General features: G+C 34.4%; 1 protein-coding gene across 1 annotated transcript; it reads left to right on the forward strand.

Moving 5' to 3' along the window:
• Positions 1–293: 293 nt before the first annotated feature.
• Positions 294–23,701, forward strand: LOC132722213 (ubiquilin-2-like). Its single transcript, XM_060706662.1, has 2 exons — positions 294–540; positions 23,483–23,701. Exons 1-2 carry the CDS (start codon positions 430–432, stop codon positions 23,684–23,686), a joined length of 315 nt encoding a protein of 104 aa, XP_060562645.1. The 5' UTR covers positions 294–429; the 3' UTR covers positions 23,687–23,701.
• The last annotated feature ends 3,927 nt before the right edge of the window (positions 23,702–27,628 follow it).

Consider the following 27,628-nt stretch of genomic DNA (forward strand, 5'->3'; position numbering starts at 1 on the left):
AGTCTTATAGCCAATTTACTACAATTAAAATGCTAGAAAGAATTGGTGGCACTATACAAAAACAAATTGGTTTATAATCTCACAACCTTCACCTTTCAGACATTCTGAGACCCAAACAAATTCAGCGCCTTCAGTGCTTTGATTTTAAGGAGCAATGCATGCAAACTATTATTTTCTTGAATGTATGTCATATATCATTGAATAATGTTGTGCAACTGGTTATCTGCCTGTGATACAGAATTTGAAATATTTTGAACTGTTTTTCTGGCCAGACTGAAATACAATTTTGTTCATTTTTAGGTCCCCTGCCCCCTACTTGGCAACGATGTATATTTTTTCATTGCGAATCAAAGGGGGACCACTGCGTCGGATATTAGTGGTGTTCAGCCTGAAGTGAATCCCGGAAGCGGAAATACGCCAATTTGCAAAATGGCTGACAATTCAACATCGGAAAATTCTGGAAAGAAAATAACGGTTACAGTTAAAACCCCTAAAGAAAAACAAGCAATTGAAATTGATCAAGATGCTTCGATTCAACAGGTATTTTGCGTCTTCATAATTTCATCCTCATCTAAATTATGTAAAACGCTAGATATGCTATAGTCCTATAAATATGACGTCGCTTTGAGATATTTCTGCTTCTGGGCAAAGCAACGTCATATCGAAATTGCTCAAAAACCCATAGCATGTTCCGCCAGAAAATCGGGCGGAACGAAAAACAATGAAGACAGCGTGTATTTACATAAGTTTTGACAAATTTATGAACAAAACTAAAAAATAAATACCTTTTGTCAAAATAATTAAACTGTCACATCCGAAAAATCATGATTAAATCCTCTCATGTATTTCAATTCTTTTTTACAGCCGATAAAATAATGGCGGGCCATAAGGTGCGCGAAACCTGATTGGCTAATTCAAATGCAAGCGTTTAACTGGAGTCAGAACAATCTAACGGAATATTTTTTTAACGAAATAATTGCCCATGCACCGTCAGTGTGTTCGAATATATTTTTCCGGTTCAAAAATTTTTGGGAATCAATCTGTAAAGCACCTTGCTTAACCAGATGGCCGATAGACAAAAAATAGATTGATGTTTATATTTTTATTTTAAATTGATAAGTACATTGTTTGAGAGTTTTTGTGTATGATTGAGCATGAACTTGAAAGAAAGAAGATAAGCTTTTGAAAATAAAGCTTGAAAGGCAAGACAAAAGACATTTTTTGATTTTTTTATGATGCTATGCGTTTTTGAGCAATACCTATTAGACGTCAGGCTTGACCGACATAAACTATAACAAGCCTGTAACGTCTAATATATTGGACTAGATATGCTAGAGATCCTTTAAGTACAGAAGATTTAGAGGTGATATCATACAAGCATGGAAATTATTAAATGGGAAGGAAGATATAGATTATAAATGTATTTTTTGGAAAAAGCACAACTTGATAATCATCACATCAGAGGAAAATTCCATGAAGTTGAAAATAAAATCATGTAAAAAGGAATTAAGAAAACATTTTTTCTCATTAAGAGTAATACCAGAGTGGAATAAAATTACCAGATTCTGTAGTATGTTCACCAACGCTGAATTCGCTAAAAAACAGACTCGATGCCTTTAAGGTTATGAAAAACAAATTTTATATACTGTAACCTATACCGGATAATAATCATTGGGTGTCAGACCTCGAGGGTCGTATAAGAGATTTCTGATCTCGCGACCCTATACGCTGGATAAAGTAAAGTAAAGTAAGTAGGGATAATGGAATGGTGATCTACCAGATGCTTGGAAAGAAGCTAATGTTAAAGCTTTGTATAGAAACAAGGGTGATAAATGTGATCCTTTAAATTATCGCCCTATCTCTTACTTCATTAACATGTAAAATATGTGAAACCCTAATGCAACACAGGTAGCAAGACACCTCACCCCCCAGACACTTCATCCCTCAAATTTTGAAGTCACTTCACCCCTTAAGACACTTCACCGCCCAAAATCAGTAAGACACTTCACCCCTCATCCAATTTTTTTCTATAAAGTTAAAAAAAAACAAGTTGGTTAATTGGTTGTATTGCCAAATGATATATCACAGCAACACATGATTAATATGTTAATACGGGGAAGTCAAAGTCCGCGAGCCCGGGCTTTGGCTTGCCCGGCTATAGACTACACATGTATATTTAAAAGAAAATCAAATAAAATAAAAAATATATAGAATTCTATACCCATCAATGAAATTTTCAGTGTCAGTTCTAGTTAGGCGCCGCCATTTACAATGTAACTCAATGATAAAAGGCGGTGTATTCCGATAACGGAACAAATCTCAACTTTTCGGATTAATAATAATCGTCGAGTGTTCCGAGTGAAAACGGAAGCGGGTACATATAATACCGAATGACACCTTTAACACGGAAAAAATGAAAGGATTTTTTACCGACTTCCCCGTTCATAGGCTTTGCCTAATTTCATATTATGAAATTAGATGCTACCTATGGTGCGGAAAGCTGTGTTATGAATTATGATTTTAGCATAACATATTTAGTGTACATGTAAACAGGCATTTTGTACTATAAACAAATCATCAGAGCGCTCGGCGCATGCCTCGGCCGTTTGGAAAATCCTGTCCGCCATTTTTGTTAATCTCTAATCACAGTTGTTGTTTTAACGTTATTTTTAATGTGCCAATTTATCAAAAAGGATATGTTAAAGTAGCTTTTTATATTTATTTATAATCGTTTCTATAGTTCTTATCACAGGAACCCGAAATTCTATCCAAAACAAAAAAATAACGATTTAAAAAAAATCCCATATCTATACTATAAAAAACACAAGGAAGGCAACAACATTTCCCCACTCACCGCTACATTTACAAGGAATATTTGTAAAAACGCCTGGAATTTACTTCCGAGCACACTAAATAAAGCACATTAAAATCTATCAGAAACACAACTTACTCTTATCAACTATCCAACTTTTACGCCAATTGAATGAATTTATCACTGCTTTTCTCCCATCGTCGGTTCCATTGCCATTTCAAGCGATAAACTCCGTCATACCGTTATTGACCAGTCTTTGTATATCCCGAAATTCTATCCCAAAAAAAGAAAGAACAATTTAAATAAAAATCCCATATGGTATACTTCTATTATATATATGGGATTTTTATTTAAATCGTTTTTTTTTGTTTTGGAAAGAATTTCGGGATATTATTAAAATCAAACTTTATAGCGATTATTGATAGAAAAAATAGCGTTTAGTTGCAGTTGATAAACATGAATTGAAATCATTTACATAATTACTATAATCCTTTTTTGTGTTGCCTCTACGGAGTAGTGGCGACATATAGGGATCACTTCTCTGTCGTCTGTCTGTCCGTCTGTCTGTCAGTCACAAAACTTGTCCGGACTACTCCTCATAAACTACTAGTGCAATTTCATCCAAACTTTACAGGAATGATCAGTAACAAGTCTAGTTGTGCATATTGTCAGCATTTTCCGGCTCAATGATTTTTGTCAGAGTTATGGCCCTTTAATAATTTTTAATTTTAAAGTTTGTCCGGACTACTTCTCTTATACCACTAATGCAATTTCAATGAAACTTTACAGGATTGATCTGTAGCTCAAGTCCTTGCGCATATTGCACAGGTTTTCCAGTTGAATGATTTTTGGCCGAGTTATGGCCCTTTGATAAAAAGGTGTTTTTTTCTGTGTGTTGCCAGATACACAAAAGCTTGTCCGGACTACTCCTCATAAACTACTAATGCAATTTCATCCAAACTTTACAGGAATGATCAGTACCAAGTCTAGTTGTGCATATTGTCAGCATTTTCCGGTTCAATGATTTTTGTCAGAGTTATGTCCCTTTAATAATTTTTATTTTTAAAGTTTGTCCGGACTACTTCTCTTATACCACTAATGCAATTTCAATGAAACTTTACAGGATTGATCTGTAGCTCAAGTCCTTTCGCATATTGCAGGGGTTTTCCGGTTGAATGATTTTTGGCTGAGTTATGGCCCTTTGATAAAAAGGTGTTTTTTTCTGTGTGTTGCCAGATACGCAAAAGCTTGTCCGGACTACTCCTCATATACTACTGGTGCAATTTTATCCAAACTTTACAGGAATGATCAGTACCAAGTCTAGTTGTGCACAGTCCGTCTGTCTGTCCTTCTGTCACAAAATTTGTCCCAACATGAAATTGGCAATCATGAGGCGACACATGTGATTACTGATCGCTCTTGTTGGTATTAATAAGTTTAATTCTCAACATCTTTAAAATGAAAAACAGCACCGAAAATATTTATTGTTGGACTCTCAGTTTGCATTTTCCATGAAAGCATTTTTTAATTTAGGCTAATTGATTTTGAATTTATGTTTGATATTTATTTACTAAAAATAAAATTATACATAGGTTCTACGTACACACGATGCCAGGGTTCTAGTAAGAATACATATATATTTATTTTTGAGATCGACGAAAACCAGTTTTTTTTTGCCATTATATGATTATTTATTACATGTGCTTTATTAACAAATAAATGATTTAATAATTCATCTTTCATGCAAATAGAACAACAAATCATAAGCATAATAAACAACAACGTTGTAACTTAAAATATTTATCATTTAATCATAAATATAACTTTGCATACACACATACAACGAAACATTCAATGTACTTTGAATAATTATGCGTCATGTAACTTTGACACTTTATCAAGATGACAACGCTTTTCCATCGTATTCTTTTTTTACAAAATGGCGGAGCATCATTATTAGAGTAAACATTATATGTGGACAAATACGGGTTTTTTGTTAAAATACCCGTTTAAAGACACAAAATAACATACGTAAATACCCGTTTTAAAGACACAAAATAACATACGCATTTTAGACATTTATTATATAATTTTTACTAGACAATACAGTGTGTCCTGGCTAGCCGTACATGAGAACTTTTGTCTAGCCTAACGGCTAGCCACTTCCTATAAATAACCTTTTCTTGGATGATCAGTTTGGCTTTAGAAACAAAAGGAATTGTATTCTTCAACTTCTGACTGTTTTAGAAGATTGGACTAAAGCTTTTGATGAAAGTTGTCAAGTAGACTCAATTTATTTGGACATTAAAAAAGCTTTTGATACTTTACCAGGGCTCGAATTTAACACTCGCAAACTCGCAAAATGCTAGTTGAAAAATGATTTTGCGAGTTAGATTTATGACTACTCGCAATTTTTTGCGAGTTGAAGAAAAAATGGAATACGCTTGTCAGGAAAATCCGAAATATAAATAGGGCGTAATATTCGCAGGAAGCCGAGTTATAAACTATGCGAACACTTGCTGTCTGGTTTACATTTTCTATACCTTAACCTCGCTTAAAAAAGTACACAAATTTAAACCAGTCCAAATGTCATTTTGTCCGTGTAAATCAAGCGTGATCGGAATAAAATGTCTAAACGAAAAATAACAAACTTCTTCCCACTTAATGAAGCAAATGTGTCTTCCGATAACAATACTCTGAGTACAGAAGATTCACAGTCTATCAAAAGAAAGTCAATCAGACCTTCAGTTAAAATGGTTAAAGATTGGGAGAAAGAACTGCACGTCAGCCTTACATATATGTACGTACGAACTCGATGAAGATGGAAATGTTGCCAAAATATTTTGCGCCGATTGTTGTGCGCATAATCCAGACCAGACATCGTCGGTATGGCGACAATATTGCATTATTATTTTTTTACATGTAGATTGACATTTGATAAGAATCCCTGTCCCCTAAATCAAGTTTTTGAGTAGAAAGTAACGTTGCTGATTCGTACCCCGGGCAGTTCGAACTCGTCCAAATAAATTACAATTTTAAACAATTTTGGAATTAAAAAATCATTGTCGTAAAAAGTGCTAGTTGAATTCAGTTTTTGCTAGTTAAAAATTTGTCCACTAGCAAAAAATTGCTAGTGGCCAAAAAAGTTAAATTCGAGCCCTGTTTACCTCACAATCGTTTACTTTTGAAGTTAAAGAACTATGGCAGGGATTTACCAACCCTTTTTATATTAGGGGTCCATTGGACACAGGATCTATAAAAACAGGGGTCCACTTGAAAATTTTGTGGGTCCACTCCCAGACAAGTTTTCGAAATTGCTGACTGCTTACAGAAGAAGTACACTAAGATTGCAATAAAAATGACTATTGTAAACAATTTTAGATTTATTTCTCAAACAAAAACAAAAGCAACTTTTCAGTATTTTGACTAGAAACATTCCTTCAATCGAAGCTCTAATCACTTGTATCCATCTAAACAGACAGACCGGTATGTTGTGTCACGTTTCTGTTTTGTGGATTGTTAAGATGATGTACTCGTTCAGTTACAGGCGACGAGACAGGCTCATTGTCATCTCATTTTCATTTCAGACCACCCCCACCTAAAAACTTCTTAAGTCAGCCTGTAAACCACAGGCGCTAGTCACATAATAAAATATTTTACATAAGCGGTCTATATATGTATATTAAGATATATCTTATTATAGTGTATAGCCCATATAAAACTTTAAAAAGTTTGTTTCAAGCACCTGTGCTGTAAACCGAAAGTACTGGCATAGATAACGGTAACAACCGAGCGCTCCGACTGATATTAATATCCGGGACACGTCGGTGCTCACTAATGATTGGTCGGTATTTTAAATGCGGACATTAACTAGCCAATAAACTGACGCGTTACTATAAATACCAATTGGTGATTCCCATGACCTTCACCGCTAACCAAAACATTTTAAATATTGTAAAAATACATAAAGGAAAGTTACTCTAAACAATTTTTGTGTGGTCACGATACTAAGTATTTATTTTTAAATATGGAAATGACAGTTGCTTTAGACAATTTTTCTGCGTCCATGTGTAAGCAGAATTTATTTTTTGTGCGTACAGGATGGCATTTTATATGTATATGACGCAGAATCCTGTGTCCGGTAAATCCCTGTATGGTATTGACAATCCCATACTGAATTGGATACAGAATTTTCTCACTAATAGGAGACAAAGGGTTTGTGTTGAAGATAGTTTTTCTACTTGGTCTTATATCACGTCAGGAGTTCCCCAAGGTTCAGTCCTTGGTCCAGTTTTATTTATCATTTACATAAATGAGTTTTTATGACTTACCTGAAGTTGTTCAGTCTACATGTAAATTATTTGCTGATGATAGCAAATTATACAGGAAGATTTATTCTCAAAACGATCAGTTGTTACTTCAACAAGACTTACTACGTTTATGTGACTGGTCAGCTGACTGGCTGCTTCAATTTTCCATTCCAAAATGTAAATCGATGCAGATTGGTAACGTCAAGCTTCCATATATCTACGAAATGAAAGACTCAAATAGTCAAAATATCTCTTTACCTAAAGTTGATAGTGAGAAAGATCTCGGCATCACATTCCAAGATAATCTTAAATTTGAACAACATGTCTTAAATACTGTAATCTGTACAAAGAAATTAACGGGTTTAATAAAGAGAAGTTTTCTTGCATGACAATACCTATGTTCTTGACTGTCTACAAAAGTCTGATAAGATCAATTGTTGAACTGTTTATTTTCCATCTACAAAGAAAAACATTCAATTGATTGAAAATATTCAAAAGAAGGGCAACTAGAATTATTCCATGATTGAAAGGTTTATCCTACGAACAAAGACTTGAAAGGCTCAATTTGCCAACACTTTTATATTGTAGACAACGTTTGACCTCATTCAAATTATAAAATAATTAATGGGTTTGATAATGTTGACCCGAATAAATTTTTGTGTTCAATGATAACTGTACATGCAAACATATATTCCAGCTATTTAAACCAAGTGTGAATAAAACACTAAGGAAAAATTCATTTCCTATTAGATGCATCAACCAGTGGAATAATTTAGATGAAATCATTGTTGTCAGTGAAAGTATTTTAACATTTAAAACTACTCCACCGGAGCTGGCAAAGTAAAAGATTTGATATGAGTGACATTTATTGAAGTTATCTTTGACAATACTGTGTAGGAGAAGCTTACAAGCCATCTTGGGTTAACTGCTCAGAAGAAGGCGAAGGTAAAGGTAAAGCACAGGGGACCCACACAGCGTTACAAGAGATTTCTGATCTCGCGACCCTACGCTGGATAAAGTGAAGCAGGGAATTCCCCAGGATTTTATTTTAAGCGCTACATTTTTTTAATTAGACGGGGGTGGGTGCGGGAGGGGGTCTTGACCCCCATAGCGCGTGTCGAAAATTTTACGCCATTTTAGATGTCAATATACTGCTGTGGGCTGTTTTAAAACAAATAATGAAAGCTTTTCACTTGATAAACATTTTCTTAATTTTTATTATTTACTTTTTCCATTTCCAACAATTCAAATAAATAAACAATTATATATAAACACAAGTTCACAACATGTGATCAACATTTATATGTATGTGTGTGTCCCATTTAAATGAGTATATTTTAGTTGTTTTTTCTTCATTAACATCATTAAGAGTGGGCCTGTCTTCTAGGTTTGTTGTCCTTCCATGCATTGACTGCCTTCTCAAAGTTGAAAGATTCTAATGGGGGTCCTTGAAGGGAGACAGCAAGAAGATAGTTTAGAACTTTAACAGAGAGACAATTCCTGTTTTCAGTCTTAACTCTCTTCAGGCAGCTGAATCCTTGCTCACAATCTCAAATTAATAAATGAAAGTAATCATTTATGTTAACCTCATATCTTTTATTATACCCCCACCACAAAATGTGGGGGGGGGGGTCTATAATGGATTCGCTTTGTCGCGTCGGTCGGTCCGTCCGTCCGTCTCCATTTTCGTGTCCGCTCTATAACTCCTATACCACTTGAAGGATTTTCTTCAAACTTGGCTCAAATGTTCACCTCAGCAAGGGGATGTGCAGAACCCATGTTGCCCATGTGTCAGCTCAAGGTCAAGGTCACAATTGAAGGTCAAATATCAAACACAATCATATATTAGACAGTATGTCGTGTCCGCTCTGTAAGTCCTACAATAATTGAAAGATTTTCTTCAAACTTGGTTCAAATGTTCACCTCAACAAGGGGATGTGCAGAACTCATGTTGCCCATGTGTCATCTTAAGGTCAAGGTCACAATTGAAGGTCAAATCAAACAATCAAATATTACGCAGTATGTCGCGTCAGCTCTGTAAGTCCTACACTAATTGAGAGATTTTCTTCAAACTTGGCTCAAATGTTCACCTCAACAAGGGGATGTGCAGACCCCATGTCACCCTTTTGCCGGCTTAAGGTCAAGGTCACAATTGAAGGTCAAAATTTGACTTAGAAAGAAAATGTTCTTAAATTTTAACATATTTCTGAATATTTCTGAATCTAGGAAAGGTATTTGGTTGAAACTTGAAATATATACGAAATGTCACAATTAAGATATGCTGGTCAAGTTTCATAACTCTGTATTGCATTTAAACAAAGTTATGCCCCTTTTTAATCTTCAAATTTACATACAATCACATATAAGACAATATGTCGTGTCCGCTCTATAAATCCTATACTAATGGAAGAATTTTATTCAAACTTTACTCAAATGTTCACCTAAACAAGGTTATGTGCAGAATCCATGTCACCTTTGTGCAGTCTAAAGGTCAAGGTCAAAAATTGACTTAGAAAATGTTCTAATATTTTAACATGTTCTTGAATATTTCTGAAACTAGCACAGGTATTTGCTTGAAACTTAAAAGATATATGCGGTGTCACAATTACGATATGCAGGTCAAGTTTCATAACTCAGTATTGCATTTTGACAAAGTTATGCCCCTTTTTAAGTCTTTAAATTTACATACAATCAATACTAGAATATACATGTATGTTGTGTCCGCTCTATAAATTCTATACTAATGGAAGGATTTTCTTCAAACTTTACTCAAATGTACACCCCAATTGGGCGATGTGCAGAACCCATCTTACCCTTGTGCCAGCTTAAGGTCAAGGCCACACTTGAAGGTCAAAAATTGACTTACAAAAAGTTTAGTATATTGGGAAAATGAAAGGTTATTTGTAACTGTTTCGAACATGATTTGATAATAGATATTTATACTATTACCTTTACAATTAGTCTTTTTTTCACCACCTGCAGTGTACTTACATGTTGCGGTGCATAGGAAATTTATTTTTAGAAAATATACATGTATGTTTAATTTATACAAAGTTAGTACAATTGATGTCCGCGTACAAGATTTGTCTAGCAAATCTCTGATGCTTAAAACAAATATTCTAAGATGTTATCAATATGTTAATGTATGTTCATTAATCTTAATGTTTTTGATATATTCTATTCATATGTTAACGAAACCACAATTTTTTTTTTCACAATTTATACATGTACTTTGGAAATTTACTTTCGTTCTATGCTCCAGTACAATTGCTTCCAAATCCGAAGCTTTTATAAAATATGGGGCATTACATGAAAGCTTCATTTTGATATTGCATTTTCGAAACCTTTTGTTTCGCGATTTCGTCAAGGCTTCAAGAATTATGCGTTTATCACAAGCGTACACATTGTACATGTCAAGTTACAAGATATATTTTACGTGTTTTAATTTAATATGTCAATCAATTTCTCAATATGTCTATTTATAAACTTCATATTTGTTCCCTAAATCTACAGGGATTACATGCGAAGCCCAAATGTTTACGGTTTTTAGAATGGGTAAATCAACAAAAATTAGATATATCATTATACCCCCACCACAAAATGTGGGGGGGGCTATAATGGATTCGCTTTGTCGCGTCGGTCGGTCGGTCGGTCCGTCCGTCGGTCGGTCCGTCCGTCCGTCCGTCTCCACTTTCGTGTCCGCTCTATAACTCCTATACCAATTGAAGGATTTTCTTCAAACTTGGCTCAAATGTTCACCTCAACAAGGGGATGTGCAGAACCCATATTGCCCATGTGTCAGTTCAAGGTCAAGGTCACAATTGAAGGTCAAATATCAAACACTATCAAATATTACACAGTATGTCGTGTCCGCTCTGTAAGTCCTACACTACTTGAAAGATTTTCTTCAAACTTGGCTTAAATGTTCACCTCAACCAGGGGATGTGCAGAACCCATGTCACCCATGTGTCAGCTCAAGGTCAAGGTCACAATTGAAGGTCAAATATCAAACAATTAAATATTACACAGTATGTGGTGTCCGCTCTGTAAGTCCTACACTACTTGAAAGATTTTCTTCAAACTTGGCTCAAATGTTTACCTCAACAAGGGGATGTGCAGAACCCATGTTGCCCATGTGCCAGCTCAAGGTCAAGGTCACAAGGTCAAATATCAAACACTATCAAATATTACACAGTATGTTGTGTCCGCTCTGTAAGTCCTACACTACTTGAAAGATTTTCTTCAAACTTGGCTCAAATGTTCACCTCAACAAGGGGATGTGCAGAACCCATGTCGCCCATGTGTCAGCTCAAGGTCAAGGTCACAATTGAAGGTCAAATATCAAACAATTAAATATTACACAGTATGTCGTGTCCGCTCTGTAAGTCCTACACTTCTTGAAAGATTTTCTTCAAACTTGGCTCAAATGTTCACCTCAACAAGGGGATGTGCAGAACCCATGTTGCCTATGTGCCAGCTCAAGGTCAAGGTCACAATTGAAGGTCAAATATCAAACAATCAAATATTACACAGTATGTTGTGTCCGCTCTGTAAGACCTACACTAATTGAAAGATTTTCTTCCAACTTGGCTCAAATATTCACCTCAACAAGGGGATGTGCAGAATCCATGTTGCCCATGTGTCAGCTCATGGTCAAGGTCACAATTGAAGGTCAAATATCAAACAATCTAATATTACACAGTATGTCATGTCCGCTCTGTAAGTCCTACATTAATTGAAAGATTTTCTTCAATCTTGGCTCAAATGTTCATCTCAACCAAGGGATGTGCAGAACTTATGTCACTCTTTTGCTGGCTTAAGGTCAAGGTCACACTTTAAGGTTTAAAAATTGACTTAGAAAATATTCTTAAATTTTAACATTTATTTGAATATTTCTAAATCTAGAAAAGGTATTTGCTTGAAACTTAAAATATTTTTGAAGGGTCACAATTCCGATATGCTGTTCGTTCAAGTTTCATAACTCTGTATTGCATTTTACCAAAGTTACGCCCCTTTTTAAGTCTTCAAATTTACATACAATTAAATATTAGACAATATGTTGTGTCCGCATTATAAATCCTATACTAATGGAAGAATTTTCTTCAAACTTTACTCAAATTTTCACCTCAACAAGGTTATGTGCAGAATCCATGTCACCTTTGTGCCGGCTAAATATCAAGGTCACACTTGAAAGTCAAAAATTGACTTAGAAAATGTTCTTAAATTTTAACATGTACTTGAATAATTCTGAAACTAGCGCAGGCATTTGCTTGAAACTTAAAAGATATATGAGGTGTGGCAAATAAGATATGCAGGTCAAGTTTCATTATTCTGTATTGCATTTTGACAAAGTTATGCCCCTTTTTAAGTCTTCAAATTTACATACAACCAATACTAGACAATATATTGTGTCTACTCTATAAATTCTATACTATTGGAAGGATTTTCTTCAAACTTTGTCTTTACTCAAATGTTCAACCAAACTGGGTGATGTGCAAAACCCATCTTACCCTTGTGCCAGATTAAGGTCAATGCCACACTTGAAGGTCAAAAATTGACTTATAAATAAAATGTTTAATACATTGGGAAAATGAAAGGTTATTTGTAACTGTTTCGAACATGATTTGATAATATATATTTATACTATTACCTGTACAATTGGTCTTTTTTTCACCAGAGATAATTTCTTTTTATGTATTTGTGCCACATAAGTTATTCCCTTAACCACCTTTCCAAGTGGTCTTCTGTCAAGGACATTGGTGGGGGTATGAATCGCATTCAGCGATAGTTCTAGTTTCTCCAAGAAACACACTTTACAAATGATATTTTGGAAGATGTTAAAACAGATTTAAAAGATTATCACATTTACAATGCATTTGGACCTACGACTCACTCAAAAGGTTGCACTATATTAGTTCGCAAAAATATGTGCATTGAATATAATGTCATAAATGATATAATTGACGAGTCTGGGAGATTTGTGCTTTTAAATATTGATTTCTCGGGAACAGTTTTCACTTTTGTAAACATATACGCACCAAATGACAAACATTGTAGAAATAACTTTTTCGAACTTATTAACAACAAGATTGAAGAAGAATCATTAGGCGGAGGTGACTTTAATGATGTACTCAACGAAACAGACAGGTATACTCATTCCAACTCGCGCACTAAAACATCTGAAAAGCTTAAAAATCTAATACATTCACATAGTCTATGCGATATCTGGAAACTTACAAATATAAATAAAATTCAATTTAATTGGAAACGGACTAATGGCGCTGAAAAAAGTCGCATTGATTTTTGGCTTATTGAAAAAAGTATGTCACCTTTAATCGCCAGTTGTGACATAAGACCTGCACAAATAATAAATACTGACCACTTGGGTATTAGTCTAAAAGTAAATATTCCTAGTCATCGCGGTCCAGGTTATTGGAAGTTGAATAATTCTCATTTAGAAGATAATGAATATAAAAATCTTATCATAAATACCATTAGTTCTGTTCAAAATGAATTCAAATCTCATGACATTGATCATAGAACAATGTGGGAAATATTAAAATACAGCATTAAAGAAAAAAGTATTTATTTCTCAAAACTGAAAGCTAAACATAATAGAAACCGATTAACGAGTTTAGAATAAAGACTTTCGCAGATATACGAAGAATTTCATTCGCATAATTCAGATGCATTGCTTAAACAAATAAAAGATCGAAATCGAGACGATATATATAAACAAAGCAAACGGGTCAAAAATACGCTCTCGTGTACAGCTCATCGATGAAGGTGAGAAAAATACGAATTATTTCCAATCGTTAGAAAAATCGAAACAAACGAAAAAAGTTTTTAACTCGTTAAAAATTGACGGAAAACAAATAACCAACTTTGAAGATGTAATGAACGAAGAGGTAAAATTTTACCAAAATTTATATACAAGAAAGGTAGACAGCGAGAATTTACGGGAATTTACGGGAAATACACAAAGAAAACGAACTTTCAGCTTCTCAGAAAATCGGTGTTATTTCACTATTGTACAAAAAAGGAGACCCAGAAAATATTGAAAACTGGCGTCCAATATCGTTGCTTAATAACGACTACAAAATTCTTACTCGGGTACTCGCGATTAGTTTACAAAAAGTACTTCCGAAAATTATAGACAGCGATCAACAAGGTTACATAAAAAATCGTTTTATTGGTAATAACATACAACAAATATCAGAGGTTATTGACTATTGCGGAAAACATAACATTGATGGAAACCTATTGTTTTTAGATTTTTGAAAGGCTTTCGATACGATCGAGTTTGACTTTCTAGTTAAAACCCTTGAAAAGTTTTAACTTTAAACCAATGTTTATTCGCTGGATAACGTCCCTTTACAATGATATTTCGTCATGTATATTAAACAATGGTTGGATATCAAAAATTTTCTCCCTAACACGTGGTCTCAGACAGGGATGCGGAATTTCTTCTTTGCTTTTCATCATCGTTGCCGAGGTCCTAGCTAATTCAATTCGAGAGAATATAATGACATTAACGGAATCTCAATAAAAATAAACAATGAAACTTTTAATTTTAAAATGACACAACTAGCCGACGATACTAAAATAATGTTCTTAAAAAGCACAGAAAACATACAAAAAGCATTATCAACTATTGAAATTTTTGGAAAACATTCTGGTCTACAACTAAATTTGCACAAGACAGAAGGTGTTAGATTAGGGAATAACTCTGATAATTTAAAATTAACTAACATAAAATGGAGCGAAAAAGTGAAAGCTTTAGGCGTCTTTTTTGGCAGAAATAAAAAAGAATGCGAACAACTAAACTGGGAAACGAAAATTCAAAACTGTAAAATCTTAATTAATTCATGGAAGAAAAGAAAACTTACCATTAATGGACGACATACTGTTATAAAATCAATTTTACTTCCAAAATTTACCTACTTAATGCAATCACTGTACTTTCCAGAAGAGATACAGAAAAAACTCAACTCATTATTATATACATACCTCTGGGACGATAAACGTGAAAAGGTTAAAAGAAATATATTGATAAACGATCTAGAAAAAGGCGGTTTAAACATGATCAACATTGAAAGTTTTGTTACTATGCTGCAAGTTAAATGGGTAAAATCCCTACTTTCAAATGAATTTGCAAACTGGAAAGTCATTCCAAGTTATTTCTTAAACAAATTCGGTAAAAATTTCCTTGTTTTTTAGCTCGACTATTCGATAAGAATAAGTAGAGCTATTGCAGTCACCCGAGCGTCGGCGTCGGCGTAACCACTTATGTTAAAGTTTTTGTAATAGTTCAAATATTTTCAAAGTCCATAGACATATGGCTTTGAAATTTTGCACACTTGTTCACCATCATGACCCCAACCTGTAGACAGGAGGAGGTAACTCTATCAAGCATTTTGACAGAATTATGCCCCTTTTTCGACTTAGAATTTACGTTAAAGTTTTTGTAATAGTTCAAATATTTTCAAAGTCCATTGACATATGGCTTTGAAACTTTGCACACTTGTTCACCATCATGACCCCAACCAGGAGGAGGTAACTCTATCAAGCATTTTTCTTACTATCAAGCACTAAGAATAGTCGAGCGTTGCTGTCCTACCGACAGCTCTTGTTACATGAACTTAAAATCTGTCTCAAGTTTACCAAAAGATTATTATACCTTACCTGATTTCTATAAAGAACTTATTCAAAAATGGATTTTATTTAAAAATATCAATAAGAAGCAGCCAAAACACTTCTTTGATATTCGTAAAGAAATAATTTGGGGTAATGAACAAATTTTATGGAATAAAAAATCTTTATATTTTCATAATTGGATAAACTCTGACATAATTTTTGTAAATGATATTATCGATGCAAATGGCGATATCAGTGAACATCTTATTCTTTCAAAACTCAGAAATAAATCAAATTGGCTATCCGAAATTTATACGCTACGTAAAGCTTTACCGCAACTCTGGAAATTCATCTTAAAATCGGACGAATCAATCAAAACTAGGGTTAAAACTGACTTTTCTCCTTTACTTACAAAAGAATCGAACAAAGAGATTTATAACATACTTAGAAACAACAAAGCGGAACATGTCAATAGATATAAACAGTTCCGTTATAAACTCATTCATAATATAATACCGACAGGGGATAACTTATACAAATGGAAATTGAAAAATAGTCCGAAATGCGTTTTATGCAATTGTACTGATAGCACAGAACATTTCTTTATTCATTGTCAATCACTTAATGCTTTCTGGAAAAGAATTATTGAAACTTTTAAGTCGCTAGGAATCTGTAAACATCTTTTTAATCTCAAAAATATTGAAAACAGCATTCAAATCTTTGGCAAATTAATTTGATCTTTACAATTATTGGCTTTAATATATACAAAGCTTATATGATGAGTAACCAAGGTGCTGATACTATAAACATTAATGGAATCTTTCTACACGAACTTAACAATATGAAACTATACCTCGTCCATAAGAAATATAATTCTCATTTTATTAAACTCTTTACAACAAACTTTTAACATTGTCAGATATGTTAAAAGATGAGTAAAACTATGTTATAATTGCTTAATACAGCTATGTATACCTTTTTCTAAACTGTAATTCTTATATGATATCATACATGTATTTGATATGTTAAATGCACTAACTGTACACGTATTGTATGCAAATGTTCTTTGTGCAAATGTTCTTAAAGTTTTTAAATAAAAGATAAAAAAAAAGAAAAAAAAGATCGCTGCTACGAAAATAAGATTTATTTTCAAAATATTGCCTTAATACTATACATTATAGTTAACGCTATATTTGAATTTTTTAGCTCACCAGAGTCAAAGGCTCGGGGTGAGCTATTAGTATCAAAGGGGGATACTCCGGCGTCCGGCGTCATGCGTCAACAATCGTCTTCTTCTCTCAAACCTCTGGGCAGATTAACTTCAAATTTGGTCTGTAGCATCCTTGTGACAGTCACACTTGAATTTGCTCATGTCATTTCAATTGGCCCCTTTTAGGGGTCAACAGAGCTAAAAATAGAAAAACCTTTAAACATCTTCTACTACAGAACTAATTGATGGATAATCACCAAACTTTGTCTGTAGCATTCTTGGGTAGTCTATTATCAAATTTGCTCATATTAATTTGATTGGCCCCTTTTAGGGGTCTCAAGGGCTAAAAATAGAAAAACCTTTAAATGTCTTCTTCTACAAACTAATGGATGGATGACCACCAAACTTTGTCTGTAGCATTCTTGAGAAGTCTGATATCAAGTTTGCTCATTTAAATGTGATTGGCCCCTTTTAGGGGCCGCTAAAGCTAAAAAATAGAAACACCTTTAAATGTCTATTTCATCAGAACTAATGGATGGATGACCACCAAACTTTGTCTGCAGCATTCTTGGGTAGTCTTTTATCAAGGTTGATCATGTTAATTTGATTTGCCCCATTTTAGGGGTCTCTAGAGCTAAAAATAGAAAAACCTTTAAACATCTTCTTCTATAGAACTAATTGATGAATGATCACCAAATTTTGTCTGTAGCATTCTTGGGAAGTCTTTTATCAATTTTGATCATATTTATTTGATTGGCCCTTTTTAGGGGCCGCTAAAGCTAAAGATAGAAATATCTTTAAACGTCTATTTCTACAGAACTAATTTATGGATGATCACCAAACTTTGTCTGTAGCATTCTTAGGTATGCTTTTATCAAGTTTGCTCATATTAATTTGATTGGCCCCTTTAAGGGGCCACTAAGGCCAAAAATCGAAAAACCTTTGAACATTTCCTACTGCAATAATTGATAAATGATCACCAAACTTTGTAGCATTCTTAGGTAGTCTTTTATCAAGTTTGCTCATATTAATTGGATTAGCGCCGTTTAAGCTAAAGCTTAAATGCCCCAAGTCGTGGCATTTCTTCAAATTATTGTTTAAACATATTCTATGCTCAAATTAAATTCAATGTATAATTTCCAACTTTGAAAAGCAGTTGTTTCTGGTGAGCGACTCAGGGCAATCGTGGCCCTCTTGTTTATTTTTTTTACTTATCTTCTTTGTGACTATAAATGGTATCTTTAAACTTAAAGTAAAACTCCATCATATATGACAATGTTCATAAATCTAGCATCTTTATTTCAAGAGTTATCTCCTCTTAAAGAATTTTGCATTAAAATATGTTATATTTTGGTAACAGGGATGTTTAAAAAATAACTTAAGAGTCTCCTTTAGTCTGTCTGTCTGTTCATAAAAACTGTTTCCTGAGATCACTTTTTAAGATTTTTTCCAACAAATTACTTAAAATAGAGAAAAGTTGAAACATTAGTTATGATAACTTTTCCATCCTGAGAAAATTGGACCTTTTGATATCTGTTGTATAAACATTATATACTGAAACAAAAAAGAAACTTTCTCCAAGTTTGAATGTAGATATGTTAGTACAATTTTTTTAATCCTTTTGAAACTCGATTTTTACGTTGAATAAACATACCAGGCTTTGATACGGGAATTAGCTGACCGATTTTGCAAACAAAACGAGTTTTACAAGCTACTACATGTATATACAGTGTTTTTTTCCCCTACTTTGGGAATGGTGCCAGTACCGGACGGATTGGGAAAAAATCCATCAGTTTGACTCAAATTGGGAATTTTATATTAGATGCAAATATTTATTTGGAATTTCTTTTATCCACGGAGACATGAAAAATTTGCATAATATACACAGAAAGAAAAAACTTAAAAAATCTTCTTTTAGAAAACCGAAAGCGCTAGAGCTTAAATATTTGGCATGAAACATAGTGTAGTCAGTGTCTACCAAGTTTGTTCAAATAAAAGCCCTGGGGTCAAAATTGGCCCCGCCCGGGGGGGGGGGTGGAGTCATAGATTTTCCCTATATGTATATAGTAAAGAAACTTAAAAATCTTCTTTTACAAAACCAATAGAGCTAGAGCTAAGATATTTAGCATGAAACATCTTCTGATGGGTGTTTGTTCAAATAAGGGCCGTGGGGTTAAAATTGGCCCCGCCTACGGGTCATTGATTTTCCTTATACAGTCAGGACTCATTATAACGACACTGTTGGTTCCCAAAGGATATGTCAGTATATCGAATTTGTCAGTATATTGAATTTCATCATTCTTCATATAATGATATGCTTATTTACTGGTATCTGAATATTATGTATTTAGATCTATAATAAACATCTATAATGAAAAAGATTTTTTTTGTTTATGTTTTCACTTTATTATACACATTACATATCATACACATAAAACAACAACTTAAATTACTAGAACTCCGCGAGACGGATGTGTCGCCTTGTGAACAATGTAGTTTAGGACAAATGGCCAGGACAAAAATGAAATTTAAAAATCAACAAAGGGCAATAACTCAAAAAATAAGAAATGCAGAGCAGCAGTTTCTGTGCACTGCACTTCTTATCAATAAGATCTATCATCCTATTAAGTTTCATATCTAAAGCTTTTATAATTATTGAGAAATGGCCTGGACAAAAATAAAGTATGTAAATAAACAAAGGACAATAACTAAAAAAATAAGAAATGCAGAGTACCAGTTCTTGGGCACTGCACTTCTTCTTAATAAGATCTATCATCCTATGAAGTTTCAAGTCCATAGCTTTTTTACTTTAGGAGAAATGGCCCGGACAAAAATAAAGTATGAAAATTAACAAAGGGCAATAACTCAAAAAATAAGAAATGCAGAGTACCAGTTCTTGTGCACTGCACTTCTTCTTAATGAGAACTATCATCCTATGAAGTTTCAAGTCCATAGCTTTTATACTTTAGGAGTAATGGCCCGGACAAAAATGAAGTATGAAATTTAACAAAGGGCAATAACTCAAAAAATAGGAAGTGCAGAGTACCGGTTCTTATGCACTGCACTTCGGGTCATTATAAGAAGCATGCATACCAAGTTTGAAGTCAATCCAACTTATAATGACTGACTTATGCTCCGGACAAGCTTAAGGGGACGCCGACACCGACAACGACACCGACAACGACGCCGACAACGACGCCGCTGCAAAAGTAACCCCTATATGTCGCCTTTTTCAAGGAAGGTGACACAATAACAACTAAAATGACTGTAGTTAAAGATTGATATGAAAATGATAAAACTTTATAGAATAAAAAGCACATACAATGATAGGACTTTTAAAAGTTAAATCTTTAAAAATTGATTGCACTTTGTTTGATGTCTTTGTCAATTAACAAAAAAAGTCTTTCATACTTTTTTGAACTTCGTTTGATTTTGTATTGTTTATAGCAGACATCAATGCCCAGGCAGAGTCTAAATATTTCGGATCAAAGAGGGTACCCTGTTGTTCTAAAAAAATTATGACATTGTTCAAGCTATTTCTCGCCTGAACTTTCGTAACTTTCCTTAAAACTGCTACATCAGTGTCACCATCACCAACATCATCGTCATCATCATCACTGACATCGTTTAATGAACAGTCTCTGGGTTCAAGCTTAGAAAGGCTCAATATTGCATCATCAGTTAATAACTCCCCTGTTTCCAAACCGTTATAAATTTCCACAAATTCAGAGGCAGACATGGGCTTTTCACTTACTTCACATGGAAATCTGGAGATCAATTCTGCCAGAGGAACATTATCGTCCTCAAACTCCTCAGGCTCTGCAAGCAAGGACAAGGGGGTGTCTTTTGGTAGAATGTCCACATGTCTCCAACAGTTGACTATAGTTTGGATTGTTACAGAATCCCAGGCGGATTTAACAAATGCAAGAGCACACTTCATGTCAATTGTTTGTTGTCTATTTTCCTCAATACAAGACAGAAAATGAGAGCACAGTAACTTTTTGTAGTGACACTTGAAATTTCTGATAATGCCAGCATCCATAGGTTGAATATGTGAAGTTGTATTTGGGGGTAGAAACTTTAGTTTAGTGTTTGTTAGCAACAACCCACTTTCAGTATGGCTAGATGCGTTGTCAACAAGTAAAACAACATGTTTTCCTTGTAAACACATAGACTTGTCAAATTGCTTCAACCAATCTTGGAATACAGAGGACGTCATCCAGGCTTTTTTGTTAAAAGTGTAATTTACATATATCTTCGGATCAAAAGTTTTACCAAAACACCTAGGCCTGGCACATTTCCCAATTACAAGCGGTTTTTGCTTGTCCGTTCCAGAAGCATTGCAGCAAAGGGCAATGGAAATTCTCTCTTTCGATCCTTTAAGTCCGTAGATCGAACCAGAGGCAAGTGTTGAATTTGGGCCGAGTCGATAAAACAAGCCAGTCTCGTCAAGATTATAGACGTCATCGGCATCATACACCTCTAATAAATCCTTCAGTTCACTGCGACCTAAAAATAAAAGCAAAAGAAAACGTTTTACTCACAATTTCGGTTTTCTTTAAAATAACACCAAAACTCTAATTAGGAGAGTACTCCGGAAAAGATAACTCGTGACCAATTTCGATTGATTAACTCCCTTAGTTTTTCATAACGTTTAAGTACGGTTTTAATATTAAATATAAATTCATTATTAGAGATGATTTCAATCAGGTTAAGAATTTATTTAATATAATTATTAAACCAATAATAACAATAAAAATCTAACCAGTATTCACGAGAGATAGATCAACACTTCCTGCTTCTCTGTGGGCTTTAAAGGATTTCAGTCCGTGGCGTTGTTTGAAGCGCTGTAATCAGCCCTTGCTGTACTGAAAGTTTTCTTTGATTTCAAATTGTTGTCTGAATATTTTAGCTTTAGACATTAACATTTCGTCTGATATCATAGCATTTTTAGCTCGACTATTCGCAGAATAATCGAGCTAATGCAGTCACCCATTTGTCGGCGTCGGCGTCAGCGTCCCTGTGGTTAAGTTTTTGTATGTAAGCTGGTATCTCCATAACTACTGAAGGGAATGGATTGAAACTTCACACACTTGTTCTCTGTGATTATCTAAGATGATTGGCACAAGTCCCATAACTCTGATTTGCTTTTTTTCATAATTATGCCCCTTTTTCGACTTAGAAATTCTTGGTTAAGTTTTTGTATGTAAGCTGGTATCTCCATAACTACTGAAGGGAATGTATTGAAACTTGAAGAGTTTGTACCTTTTCGGACAATTTTATGTATTCATATAGGTAAGCATTATTATACTCAATGAAACACCCTTGTGACAAATTTTCGAATAGTCGAGCGTTACTGTCCTCCGACAGTTCTTGTTACTCCTCATATCGTTAAACCACATGAACAACGCGTTTTCAAGATTTTCATATTTTCCACTTCGATGACACACACGTTTTGATTTTGGAGAGTTAGTTATTGTCTCTTTGTTTTTTAAAATGTCACTCACTGTCGATCTCCCTATTTTAATGTTCCATACATTTGAAAAATGAACACGAATATCACTTTGTGTAACATCCTTTTTACTCTCTTTATATGAAATGATTTCGTATTTTTGTTCAAAAGTTAAATTAGTCCGTTGACGTTTAGCTGGAGGTTCTGCCATTATTTTAATAAAAAAGTTGACAAGTGTAAGAAAATTCTGCTGTCGACAACACGTTGGTATTGTAATAAGGTGTAACAACCAATTGACCAAGCTACAATACCCGTTTTAACACCTTTCGACTTTTGTTCACCGCTCAATTATACGCGAGCTTGACTGACCAAGTGTCAGTATAACGGGTACTGATTGTATAGAAAATAACACGTTTATAACACGTTCGGTTCCCAATTTTATTGTGTCGGAGTCGGAATACGAATTTTCCGTTATAATGGATTATAATAATGTTGAAAAAAATTGGTTCCCACCAATTCACTGTCGTTATTTGAATTTGTCAGTATAATGGATTCCGGTGTATTGAGTCCTGACTGTATGCATGTGTATAGTAAAAACTTAAAAACACTTCTTTTAAAAAACTCAAAGAGCTAGAGTTTAGCTACTAAGCATGAAATATCTTCTTGTGAGTGTCTACTAAGTTTGTTGAAATAAAAGCCCTGGGGTCAAAATGGCCCTGCCCAGGGGGGGTCATTGTTTTTCCCTATATGTGCATAGTAAAAACTTATAAAAAATTTCTTTTAAAAACCCCAAATAGCTAGAGCGTAGATATTTATCATGAAACATGGGTGTTTACCAAGTTTGTTCAAATAAAAGTCCTTGGGTTAAAATTGGCCCCTCCTGAGCAATTTCAGGGTCATCATGGCCCTCTTGTTATTAATTTTAGCTACTTTTCAATTTCCTGTGGTTTAAATGATATTTTATGGGCACTATAGCAATGCATGTTCACAATTGCTATATTGTATGTCTTAATGGCTATAAAACAGTTAAAGAAACCTGCATCTGTTTTTTGTTGTTTCAGTTGAGGGATCTAGTGGCACAGAAGTTTTCTGCTCCAATTGAACAGTTATGTTTGATATTTGCTGGAAAGATACTGAAAGATGATGAGACACTTGTTCAACATTCCATTAAAGACGGGATGACTGTTCATCTAGTAATTAAATCAGCAAACCGGGTATTTATTAAACATACTACATTAAAAATATGTAATTGCTTTTTATCTTGATAACACAGTACACAAAAAGTTTTAGAAATAGCAAAATAAGAATGCAAATGAATTTCTTAAATTTTGAGTGGCTTACAGACTTACTGTGCTGGCACATATAAGCCATGAAGAAGAAAAGTACAAGAATAACAAGGTGCTTGTCATACTGGAAACAATAGCGTATATTCTGGTATTAATGTTGCCTCTACGAAGTAGTGACAACATATAGGGATCACTTCTTCGTCATCTGTCCGTCCATCACAAAACTTGTCTGTACTACTCCTCAGAAACTACTGGTGCAATTTCATCCAAACTTTACAGGAATTATCAGTACCAAGTCTAGTTGTGCATATTGTCAGCATTTTCCGGTTCAATTATTTTTGCAGAGTTATGGCCCTTTAATAATTTTTAGCTAGACTATTTGAAGAATATGAGAGCTATTGTAGTCCCATCTGCATCGGCGTCTGTGTTGGTTAAAATTTTTTGTAAAGTCAAATATCTCAATTATTGCTTGAGATATTCAATTACAATACTTATTATACCCCCGCACAACAAAGTTGTAAGGGGGGTATACTGAAATCAGCTTGTCCGTCCGTCCGGCCGTCTGGCCGTCCGTCGGTTTTTTCTTGTCCGCCCAATAACTTAAGATTCCTTTGACCCTTAGTCTTCATATTTGGCATGGAGGTTAGTCATGATTAGTAGATGACCTCTATTGATTTTGAGGTCAAAGGTCAAGGTCACAGGGGCCTTGACTTCAAAAAGCTTTTCCGCCAAATAACTTAAGATTCCTTTGACCTTCATATTTGGCATTGAGGTTAGTCATGATTAGTAGATGACCCCTATTGACTTTGAGGTCACCAGGTCAAAGGTCAAGGTCACAGGGGCCTTGACTTCAAAAGCAGTCTTTCTGAAAGACCGTCGGACCGTCGGCCCTGACCGGTAAAAATCAGAAGGTCCGATAAAAATATATGTTTTGACGGCCCGACGGTCCGGTAAAAATTAAGGATTTATAAAAACCTTACATTCAACATTTTGCAAAGGCCGATCATTTACCTACATTCAAAACAAATCAAAATGTTGTCATTACACAATATAAGCTCGTGCAATGCTTGTCAACTGTTATGCATTCTCATAATGCAAACTTTAATGTAACAACGTAAGATAAAAATATCCGACAACTAGTACAAGTAAAAGTCAATAAGCGGCCATGTAAATTACATAAGCGGCCCAGATGTAAAAGGTCAACCGCTATTAGTTTGTTTACACAGATGAAAGCGTCAGTGAATTAATTGGAACAATTTACGTCTTTAATCCACAGACTTAGAGAAATGTTAAATTACATGTGTGCTCAACTGGTGTTTAGCTATGAAAGATCGTCCAAGATGTTGACAAAAATTAAACTATACTGTGAAGGTACCAAAATCATTGAACAATTAATCTGTCAACTTCACTAAATTACCGATATATATAATTCTGTTTACATATGCCAGACTTTTGCTGAAATTTACCCTCTCATTTTGCTGTATGAAATTAAAGTTTAAATAGCAAAATCCATTGAATACAAGTATAACAATATTTATGTTTACATTTTAATTGTGGTGAAAAAAGATAACTTCACTTCGTTGATAATACAATTTTCTTTTTGTACACAAATTTTTTGACTGCTGACACTCAAATGACTCAAAATGCTATACCAATCAGGTTTTTTTCGGTCCAGTACAATCATGTTTGGTCCAGTAAAAATTTTCAGTTTACAGGACCTACTGTCCAGTAAAACTCAGAAGTCTTTCGCATAGACTGCAAAAGGCTTGTCCGACCAATAACTTAAGATTCCTTTGACCCACAGTCTTCATATTTGGCATGGAGGCTAGTCATGATAAGTAGATGACCCCTATTGACTTTGAGGTCACCAGGTCAAAGGTCAAGGTCACAGGGGCCTTGACTTCAAAAAGCTTGTCCGCCCAATAACTTAAGATTCCTTTGACCCACAGTCTTCATATTTGGCATGGAGCTTAGTCATGATTAGTAGATGACCCCTATTGACTTTGAGGTCAAAGGTCAAGGTCACAGGGGCCTTGACTTCAAAAAGCTTGTCCGCCCTATAACTTAAGATTCCTTTGACCCACAGTCTTCATATTTGGCATGGAGGTTAGTCATGATTAGTAGATGACCCCTATTGATTTTGAGGTCACCAGGTCAAAGGTCAAGGTCACAGGGGCCTTGACTTCAAAAAGCTTGTCCGCCCAATAACTTAAGATTCCTATGACCCACAGTCTTCATATTTGGAATGGAGGTTAGTCATGATTAGTAGATGACCCCTTTTGATTTCGAGGTCACTGGATCAAAGGTCAAGGTCATAGGGACTTTGACTTCAAAAAGTTTGTCCACCCATTAACTTAAGATTCCTTTGACCCACAGTCTTCATATTTGGCATGGATGTTGATCATGACTATAAGGTGACCCCTATTGATTTTGAGGTCACTGGGTTAAAGGTCAAGGTCACAGGGACCTTGACAAAAAAAAAGCTTTTCTTCTCAATTGCTAAAGAATGTCCTGTCCGCAATGTATTGATTTTGACATTTTCACATTTGAAGCATGTAGAAAACATAACTTAGCAATGCACTGGCTTAGTAAGCTCAGATTTGGCAGGGAGGTTGTCCTTGAGCTCTAAATGGCCACTGTTGATTCTGACAAAGTGGTATGCGGGGGTATTCACGCCATGATAGCGGCAGTTCTAGTTTATAGTAACAATGTACATCAGACTGACAAGTTGGATAACTCTGCCTAAAATATTTACATATGCCCCTTTTTAACTTAGAAATTTTGGTTAAAGTTTTATATCAATTATTGCTTGAGATATTCAATTGAAACTTACAATACTTATTTATAGTAACAATATACATCAGATTGACAACAATACTTATTTATAGTAACAATATACATCAGATTGACAAGTTGGATAACTCTGCCTACAATATTTACAGAATTATGCCCCTTTTAACTTAGAAATTTTGGTTAAAGTTTTTCGTAAGTCAAATATCTCAATTATTGCTTGAGATATTCAATTGAAACTTACAATACTTATTAGTCCCCTACCGGTTTAACCGGAGGGGACTTTAGGTTTACCCTCCGTCCGTCTGTCCGTCTGTCTGTCTGTCTGTCCGTCTGTCCATCTGTCTGTCTGTCAGTCTGTCAGTCCGTCAGTCCGTCCGTCCACAAAACTGGATCCCGCGATAACGCAAAAAGTACTGAAAATATTTTTATGAAACTTGATATATGGATAGATGGCAGTATGGAGATTATGCACGTCTTTTTTTTTTCTTCCCATGTTGAAAATTCTGGTTGCTATGGCAACAAATAGTCTGAAAATATGGCAAATTTAACACATAAACTGGATCCAGTGATAACTCAAAAAGTACTGAAAATATTTTTATGAAACTTGAAATATGGGTAGATGGCAGTCTGGAGATTATGCACATCTTTTTCTTTTCTTCCTATGTTGAAAATTCTGGTTGCTATGGCAACAAATAGCCTGAATTTCAAGATTTCTGATTTAAATTTTTCAGCTTTTTCACTATATGTTCTTTATTTCTTAAGGTGTTTACTTCAAACTTTAAATATAAGTTTCTGGTCATCAACCACATCATATGTGACAAGGTTTATAACTCTAGCACAAAAAATATCAGTATTACCTCCCTTGAACTTAGATTTTTTAGGGGAAAAAATGTTGTCTTTTTTAAATAACTTCTTTATTTCCTAATGTATCTACTTCAAACTTCATATATATGTTTCTTATTATCACTCGACATTTTTGAGAAGGTTAAATACCCTAGCAAGACTATTTCCAGAATTATGTCCCCCTTGAACTTAGATTTTTTTCGAGAAACTGGTATTTTCACTCCAACTTCTTCATTCCTTATAGGATTTACTTTAAAATCCCACATCGTAATAATATGACATGTT

Source organism: Ruditapes philippinarum, unplaced genomic scaffold (assembly GCF_026571515.1).
Source record: "Ruditapes philippinarum isolate M1 unplaced genomic scaffold, ASM2657151v2 ctg5835_1_1_1_1, whole genome shotgun sequence".
Classification (NCBI taxonomy): Eukaryota; Metazoa; Mollusca; class Bivalvia; order Venerida; family Veneridae; genus Ruditapes; species Ruditapes philippinarum.